Genomic DNA, 9,119 nt, shown 5'->3' with positions numbered 1-9,119 from the left:
TTACAGAAGCTCTCAAGCAGCTACAACAACAATAAACAAGCGCACAATGAAACCCAGATGCTATTATGTTGGATCTGCCACCTGTGCCAGTGACAGCAGGGCAGGATCTCTCTTGGCAAAGTCACAGAGCAACTGAGCGCAGTTGCCACCCTCTGGCAGCCACAGGACGAGAGGCTGAGCGGGTCAAGAGGTTGTGCAGGAAGGGCTTTTTGCCAGGAGGCTGATTAGGCTGTAGGTTTTCCCTGTTGGCACAGAACCGTTTCTTTAGGGTGGATGTTGGGGCCTGGAGCTTCTGCACTGTGTGGTACTGCTCGGCGATACAGGCTGCCTTCTTCCTCAGGTCCAGCTTCACCAGCATCATCTTGTTGTGCAGCTCTGCCAGGGTTTGGTCCTGATGAAAGAAAGGAAAATATGTATATTAAAAGATCTAGAAAAGTGTCATAGAAACATAGAATAGTTTGGGTTGGAAGGGACCTTAAAAAAAATCATCTAGTTTCACTCCCTGTGATGGGCAGGGACACATTCCACTAGGACCAGGTTGCTCCAAGCCCCATCCAGCCTGGCCTTGAATGCTTCCAGGCATCCATGTCTTCTCTGGACAACCTGTGCCAGTGTCTCACCACCCTCACAGGGAAGAATTTCTTTCTAATATCTAGTCTAAACCTACTCTATCAGTTGAAATCCATTCCCCCTTGTCCTGTCATTCCAGGCCCTTGTCCAAAGTCCTTCTCCATCTTTCTTGTAGGCTCCTTCAGGTACTATGACAAGTTGTTTAACTCCCTGGGTATAAACTGAGGATAAACTGCCTTTTACCAAAATTCACTAACTTGTGCTAAATAAAGCCATGCTTAAAAGCTTCTACTGTCAACAGTGTAGCAGTTCAACAACAAAATAGGAATGGTAAGGCTGGGACAAAGCTGGCTCCATCCTGCTGCAAACATGCTGCCATAGCAACTGCGATGGAGTGGTTAAGGAAATGAGAACTCTCAATTCTCCTACTTTAAGTGCCAGTTAACAGGAACAACTTGAGTCTTCAAGGAAGAGTTAACTGTGCAATCTGCCCCAGCCGTTGTAAAAATCAGCAGTACATCTCCCTTTGTGCAACAGACAGTATGGGTCTAGCAAGTAAGTTATTAGCAGCAGCAAGAACTTGGGTTACTGTACTTATGGCAAAGTACAACCCACAACAAAACAGACACATTACCTGTCTGGCCAGAATGTCATCACAGGTGCAGAGAGCTTCCCGGAGCTTCCCTGCATCTGTGCTGTGGCAGCAGGCGCGTTCCGCAGCCTGCAGGGACTCTCCAATCCTCTGTAACTCTGAACGCAGCAACCTGACATTCTGCAGGGGAAAAAAAATGTCATACAACAGCTGCTTTGGCACTGCTCTGCAAACAAAGCCACTCCAAGGTATTTCAGACATGTGGATCCCATCTGAGATTGGGATTACAGATACAACTTCACCTCCATCAACAAACCCGTTTCAAGCTCAACCATTTGTCTGTGAACAGCAGCCCCAAACACTGTTTGAACTGGAAAACCCCCTTGCCCTGCAAGTGTTCTTTGTGGAACACAGGTGAGTTACCTTCTGTCCATCCTCCAGCTTCCTGTCCACGTCCATGGTGATGGGTTTGGCAGAGGGAGGTGGCTCCACCAATTTCCGATACTTACGCAACTCTAGAACAGAGAAAAAGGAATGAGCAAAGGACTTTCAGCAGCTTTCAGTATTCCTGAAGTTCAGGACTTCCCTGGAGACAAGCTGCCACAGACAAGCTGGGAACAGCTTTGAGTTTGTGCAGACATGCACTAACACTCCAGGCCTCTTCTCCCTTTCAGCTACACAAAGGGACTTAAGAATTTGAACAGGGAGATTATCCTGCCCTAAAGTCCATTTTCAGGTACAAATGAAGTGAAACACTGCCCCATCCAGCACATTATTCCTATACCCTACACCTCAATAGTGGTTTCAGGGTGTCTGAATCCTATGTACCCTGCTGAAGAAAGTCTCTAACTCTCTACAAGGATTTCTCAGGCACAGTTCACAACTGCCATACCTGCAGTCGCAGTATTTAACTCCATCTGGCACTGCTCCAGCCTGGCTTTGGTGTCTGCCAGCTCCTGCTGCAGAGCACTCAAGGTAGCCATTCGCTTGGATCGATGTAGTCCTTGCTGTGACTCCCTTTGCTGACTTTCCAGGCTCTCCAGTTTTTGTTTGGTCTCCTGCAGAGCAGTTTGGAGCTCCAAAATCTCCTCATCACGCTCCTTAGAAAAGAAGTTGGTTCAGATATTCAACAAGATTTTCTCACCACAGCTGACTTATCTGAAATTTTCATGTCTTGGTTCTCTTGGAGACTTTCTCAATCCCACACTTCACACATTGGACCCAGCCTTTAAGGTCCTTTAATTGAAAACAGTAAACCCATTTCCTGGGAGCCTAAACCACATTTTTGCAGCCTCTTTGTTTTAGAGAGTTGGCATCTTCAGGGGGGTCTGTGACAAGTCCCAGAGGCAACTCAACTGCCACAGTATAGCCAGGCCCATAGCCATCATTGCAACAAAGAGTAAGAAGAGAAATTCACACAACCTGTGTGACCTTGAGGAATGCAAAGCCACCAGTGAAAGGGTAAGAGGGGGAGAGAATAGTGTTGAACAACAGGAGTTCAGTTGCACGTTAGCTCCCAGATTAAGGGTTGAAAACTAGGAAGCCTAGTGAGCTACATGAAGCAGGAGACAAGACTCAGAAATTGTGGATCAAGTGATCAAACACTATCGTAAAAAATATCATAAAAAAATCCTTTAGTTTGCATAAACATCTTCCAGGACTCATGTACCCCAAATCCCCCTCCCAACCCACTGCCACTTTCCAGATATCATTTCATGCCCTGAACAAACCTGGATCTTCTCCTGGTAATAGTCAGTCAATGACTCCTTCAGGTTACTCAGTTTATCCTCATACAGTTCCTCCAGCTGTTCCCTCTGAGCATCCACGTGTTGGCTACAAAGAAAACAAACAACTCCACCTCAGGGTCTGGCAGTTCTTGGTGCTGCAGCTCACCCTGAGCAGAGGGAGGGACATCAGCCCAGGCTGTACCTGCACCACTGCTCCTTCTGCTGTATGTGTTCCAGCATCTCGTTGCAGATCTCGTCACGCAGACGCATCTCCAGCTGCAGCTTCTCCCGCCGCTCCCGCACCAGCAGCTCTCGCGCAGCTTCCACTATGCGCAACAAGTCCTGCAAGGAGGACAATGCTCAACACTGCTCAACACAGCTCAAACCTGGGCTACACTGAGTGATCCCATGTCTGCAGACTGGGCTGATCTAGGGTTAAGATTGCTGTAGTTGCTTGTAAAGGGAAGCTGCCAGGATTTGTTGCCTTGACACCTTAGTCAAGTCTCATAGGTATATGATTTCCATCTTGATCTTTCAGCTGTCCCCTCTGAGTAGCTAGGAAGTCTGATTATTTTTCCTCGATTTTTCCACCTGTTTTGTGTGTTTTCTGATCTCTAAATTTCCCCTGCAGAGAAGGGATTATAGGTTTGCACCCACGCTCTTACTGTTCAACAGATGACAAAGTGTTTCCAAATTAAGCGTGTGCATCAGACTTAGACCAAGTGTGGAATGTTTTTGGCATGGATTCCCAATTTCCTGGGTCCTATATCCTTCTGAGGTTCTTTGTCATCTCTCATGTCACAGTGCTGAGCTCCAATCCCACCTCCCAGGCCAAAGTTAACATCCATGTTGTTGCCCCTCTATCTGTAGAAGTTGTAAACCAAATCACAACCCACCTCCTTCTCATACATGGACACATCTGCCTCATCCTCACTGTCTTCTGATTCCACTTCTTCCTTCGCTTTTGCCTCTGGACCTTCACTGGTTCGCCTTCTGTGCTCTGTGATGATGGATTGTAGGGATGGAAGTCCAAGCTTTGTGGGAGGTGCCTGAACAAGCTGAAGGGGAAAAGACAATCATTCCTAGTCCACCAAGCCAGGGAGTTGTGCAGCCTTGAAGCACAGCCCTTCTCTGCAACCTGTCAGCCCTTTCAGTTAAGCAGAATCTGGAAATACTCTAGAGGTAATAACCCACTGGAGAAACACAGGGAAGACTTGCAAGCACCACCCCCCTTGTGATGGAAATGGGCCCATTCCCACAGAGGCAGGATCCCGGTGTGTGCTACTACTAACCTGACTGGCAATGGCTGAGAACTTGGCTACATAGAGAGTCTCATCATAGGTGGATGCACACTGGTTGATGTTGACGATCATGCAGGAGCGCCCACGCCCGGTGAAGAAGCCTTGGAACACACGGGTCAGCTTGCTGTCCCGGAACGGCACCACCGTCTGCTTCGACCTGGAGGGAGACAGGATTGAGCCCATGGGAAAGCAAACAGCCTCCCCCACACTCTCCCTTCCCTCTGCAGACCTGGCTGCCCACCTGGACTGCTGGTTCTGGCGGAGGGCAGCGATGCAGCGGCCCAGGGTGTGCAGGGAGGTGTTGATGATGTTGGCTTCCTTCATTCGGTCCCCGCTTTTCTGGTCCTTGCAGCGCTCCGACCCTGCCAGGTCACACAGGGATAACCTGAAGGGAACACAAAGATATCCACATGTTAGGTTTGTCCTGTTCTATCCAGGTTTACAATTCAGACTGCAATCACCTTCTCAGCTTCTCCCTTGGGGTGCCTGGGCTGTTGCTGGACAGAAGGGCCTGCCCTAAGTGTAGGTGTTACACAAGGTAACACCAAAATGTCTTTTGCAGTGTCAAGTTCAAAGATCCTTTGCCAATCCTCAGAGCAGCCACTTCCAGGTAACATTTCCAGGTAGCTAATCCCAGGAACAGGCATCTGTTGTAGTATGACAGTATGTTAAGTGGTTGGAATGGACTTTAGAGATCAGTCAGTCCCAACCCCCTGCCCTGGGCAGGGACACCTCCCTCCCTCCAAAGCAGGTTGCTCAAGGTTTTCTCCAACCTAGCTTTGAACACTGCCAGGGTTGGGGCAGCCACAGCCTCCCTGGGCAACCTGTGCCAGTGTCTCACCACCCTCACAGGGAAAACTTCCTCCAAAGACCTAAATTTCCCAATTGCTCCTTGTCCTATCACTACAGTCCCTTCTCCAGCTTCCCTGTAGGCCCCCACAGCACTCAAATCAGCCCTGCTGCAAGAGTAATGTTACTCACATTTACCTTCATTCAAAAAGCCTGAGAACTACTCCAAGTTGTACTTTGCACTATTCCTTACAAACTCCTGTCAGTTCCAAGATTTACCATTGGGAACATTTAGTCTTTCTAAGCACTTTCAACAAGACAGTCAAAGATCTTTCCCATACCCCTCAACAGAAGACAGGAAAGTGAGTCCACAGAGAACACCCCCAAACCCTAGAGACCATGAAACTTACTCGCTGATTTTTGGAACAACCTCACTGCCACCTCTTTGCAAGTGCAGAATCCGAATAGAGAACACACTGTGACTGTAAAGAAATATGCAGAGATTTAAAACCAAGGAAATGCAACCTTTCAAAACCCCTCAGAATTGGATTTCCACCTAAACAATCCTCCTCCCTCTCCAGACCTGCGACTGGAGTTCTGGTTCATGTGGGTACAAGCAAAACTCTGGTTTTTCCGACCCAGTTTCAGAAGCTTCCAGGCCTCATCAGCATCCTGCACATTGATCCAGTTCAGGTCTGGAAAAGCAAGCATGGTTTGGGCAAGGCAGTTAGAGACTGGCAGAACACTTATCATCTCAGCCCTAGCTTCACTATTGCGTTCCTTTGACATTAACAAACTTGATATTGCCATAATCCAGGGACCTGTGAGGGGCTCCCCAGCACATCCCTGCTAAGCCACACACCCAAACATCCATCCCCCCAGTCTTCCTAGCAGGTCACTGAACGCCTCTCCCAGTTCAACCTACCTCTCACATAGGGGTTGCCAGTCTGGTCCTCGCAGAGCCGCAGGGTTTGCCGCTTGCGGTTCTGCCCAGGTGGAGTTAGTTCCAACAAGTCATAGATTAACTCATTGTAAATCTCAAAGAAGGAGACCCAGATGGAGAACTGCACATCCCCTGTGCTGGTGAGGGAAATGCGATCCGAGTCAGCCCAGCGAGGGCCCAGGTCTGGGGGGAAAAAAAAAAAAGGAGAAAAAAAAAAAAGACAACTTCAGCTTTTCATAGGTGCAACTGGAATGGTTTAGCTGGAAAGTGAGATACCTTCCTTCACCAGAAATCACTACTAATGCCTGTCCCCAGTGAGACAGCATCAAGTTTCCTTTAACAGTATCCTGTTCTGTGTAAGAACTTCTTATATACTTGTTTACAGGATCTCAAACACAAGCTCTTTCCAGCATAAGTGAAGCTTTAGTCCTTGTTATCTCAATCACTTAATGCTTCTGGATACCTAACCAGCTGGTAGCTCCTGGGTTTCAAAGTCTGGGCACAAGTGCTCAGTGCAACATATCACTTTAGCAGCCTCTTTCCCACAAATCAACTGCTCCATAACCACATTCCTTGAATGAAGTGAGTGGGTGTCAAATAACATTTCATTCCACGAGGCTTAGACATTATGCAGCACTGAATTCTTCTGGTATTGGCAAGACATACACACAAAGTTCTTCTGCTCCGACATCCTTAACTTGCAAAGGGAAGGTCTGTCAGACTACAGCACCTTTGCTCCCTCACCCACAACACAGAATTCAAGCAACCATCAGCCTTTCTTCCCCCATCCTACAGCAACAAGAAGGCAGTACACAAAGGCCTCCAGACATACCTTCTGTCTGGCTGAGATCTGAGCGGTTGGTGAGTTGACTAGATGAAGACAGACCAGCAACTCCACTGTCAAAACTGACCCTGCTGGTGGCCTGGTGCTGAGATTCAGCACTGTGATTCTTCCGTGGTGTTAAGAGCTCCTCCTTGAAGGAAACCAAGAACACGTGGAAGTAACATGACACCATCCCTTACCTGTGGTTATTGAACTCCTCAGAAGCCATGTGCTTACCTCCCAGAGACTTCCCTGCAGTATCACCTGCTTTTTAGTCTCCTCTTGCCGCACCTGCCTGCTGTCCAGCCACACCACCTCGTTGGAGAGGGAAGGCTTCAGGTCCATGGCCTGGTACAGCCTGTTCCCCACACTGTTGAAGATGGTTGCTAAGGAGCGAGGCAGAATCCCCCCATCCTGGTTGGTGCCTGAAGCAAGAACAGCAGCAAAGCTGAGGATTCACATGAAGCTGCAGACAACCTCTCTCCAGGGTCTTAACACCCAGTGCTTTCCTTACCTTGAATAGTGTGGGTCTTGCCTGAATTGGTGATGCCATAGGTATAAACCAGACAATTCTGTCCATTCAGCACATCCTTTACCACCTGTTTCATTGTCTCATCAAAGAACAGTTTCTGCCCCACTTCTGGTCCAAAGATCTGCAAACAAGACACAGGAAAAATGGCCTCATGTAAATCTTTCCTATCCTTTGACTGCTGATGATAGTTCAAGTGATATTACATAGTCCTTGTGCCCATCATGAGCAACAGACCCACCAGCAATTCCAGCCTGAGCCCCTATAAAAACCCGTTCATGTCCTTAATCCAGTATAATCTGGTATCGTTGCAGCCTCTACTCTGTTTAGAGCCACATGAGCAAAACACGTGTTTGGCATTGGCTGCCAAAAGAATTGTCAAAAACAGCTCAAAAAGAGAAAAATTAAGGAAACAGCAATAGAAAAAGCAAAGTAGGGAGAATTGTATGAGACTGCAGAGCTCAGGCAGTGCCTTGGGATCAGTGTGTATGAGTAAATCAGATTTTCTACCTGTAAGGTGGATTGTTTGTCCCCGTTACCTACCTTGGTGAAAGAGAACCTGTGTGCTGCCTGTCCCACTCCACGTTCTGTGCTCTTCATGGTGAAGGAGTTCTTGGGAGCTTTCAGAAGAAGAGTCTCTGAGTTCTCAATGCAGACACAGCCCTAAGGAACACATAAATCCCTTCATTGCAGTGGCTTAGAAGAGGCCACAGCATAAACAGCAAAAGACAAGAGCATGTCCAGCAGGCACACAGCCAGCTCAGATGCTGCTTCAGTCAGTGTCTCACCTGGTCTTCCCCTTTTTCCAGTTCTGTAGATTTCAGAGGTCGAACTCTCAGATAGACCTTTAGCTTTCCATTATTGTCTTCAGCTACAGCCTGCAAAAATCACCTCAGGTTAAACACAGCAGAGAGGCAGCACACAACCATTCATCAGAACACTTAACAGCAACTACAGCATGCAACACATATTGGCTACCCCAACTAGTGCTCAGGAACTTCTCTGGTCCCAAAACCACCAGCAACACCAGAAGCTCTTAGGCATTTCCAAGCACATCAGTACTTTTATCATTTGCTTATCTAATGAATAAGACCAAGAACCCAAAGACCTAACACCAAAACAGCTCCCAGACCAAGCACCACTGTAAGGCTTTGTGTTAAGTGTTGCTGACTGTGCCCTTCACAATCCACTGCTCATAACAGGAACCGCTCCCCACATTTTGTTCCAGCCCTGAGTGAAAACACTGCCCTGTCTGTGCCACAAGAGCTCCAACCTCACCTGCTGGGAGTCCTCCAGGTCTGGGGAGATGGCAGAGAACTCTGACAGCAGGTCCTTGCACACATCAGCCCCAAACCCTTTTGCAGTGGATTCCAGCACGGGGGAGGCTACAGCCTCATCATCAGAGAACAGCCCTGGGGAGGCAAGTGTTTGTGCCATGATGCTTCACACGGCTCCTGGGGAGAAAAAAAAGGGGCACAGTGAGGACAGAGTGGTGTTACAGCATCCCAAGCTTTGCTCCCCATGCATACACCGCACTGCCACATCCATCAATTCCCACAAACATGGGCTGCCACATTGAACCGTACACACACACAGGATGCTGCTGCAAATAGGCACAGCCCTTGCCACCATACAGACCTCTAACATAGCACCTGCACACACACAAGCACAGAGGACCCCAACACAGCACCCACACACAGGGACACCACGCAGGACCCCAGTCACACCACGTGAGACACCCTCCGCACACATACCATCACCACCACATAGAGCCCAACTGACCTAACGGGTACACCGCCCGCCAAACAGGACCCACACAACACTCAACGCAGCACCACGCGGTCC

The 9,119-nt window shown here is 48.5% G+C and overlaps 1 protein-coding gene across 1 annotated transcript; it reads right to left on the bottom strand.

The window, feature by feature from the left end:
- Positions 1-121: 121 nt before the first annotated feature.
- KIF20A (kinesin family member 20A) lies at positions 122-8,711 on the bottom strand. Its single transcript, XM_009081823.1, has 18 exons — positions 8,553-8,711; positions 8,063-8,152; positions 7,818-7,937; positions 7,260-7,398; positions 6,983-7,170; positions 6,755-6,896; positions 5,905-6,105; positions 5,563-5,674; positions 5,390-5,461; positions 4,432-4,575; positions 4,182-4,347; positions 3,786-3,947; positions 3,092-3,231; positions 2,893-2,995; positions 2,055-2,262; positions 1,586-1,677; positions 1,205-1,342; positions 122-391 (listed from the first exon to the last, which is right to left on the bottom strand). The coding sequence occupies exons 1-18, from the start codon at positions 8,709-8,711 to the stop codon at positions 122-124; spliced, it is 2,646 nt and encodes an 881-aa protein (XP_009080071.1).
- Positions 8,712-9,119: the final 408 nt, after the last annotated feature.

The sequence above is a fragment of the Acanthisitta chloris genome, unplaced genomic scaffold (genome assembly GCF_000695815.1).
Source record: "Acanthisitta chloris isolate BGI_N310 unplaced genomic scaffold, ASM69581v1 scaffold40979, whole genome shotgun sequence".
NCBI lineage: Eukaryota > Metazoa > Chordata > Aves > Passeriformes > Acanthisittidae > Acanthisitta > Acanthisitta chloris.
Note: the sequence above shows the minus strand (reverse complement) of the source record. Positions and strands in the feature narration are given on the sequence as shown.

Coding starts and splice junctions, on each gene's coding strand:
- KIF20A (XM_009081823.1), bottom strand. CDS start 8,711: ATGGCACAAACACTTGCCTCCCCAGGGCTGTTCTCTGATGATGAGGCT. Junction 7,938..8,062: donor TGGAAAAAGGGGAAGACCAG/GTGAGACACTGA, acceptor TGTGTTCCTTAG/GGCTGTGTCTGCATTGAGAA. Junction 4,348..4,431: donor CGCCAGAACCAGCAGTCCAG/GTGGGCAGCCAG, acceptor GTCTCCCTCCAG/GTCGAAGCAGACGGTGGTGC.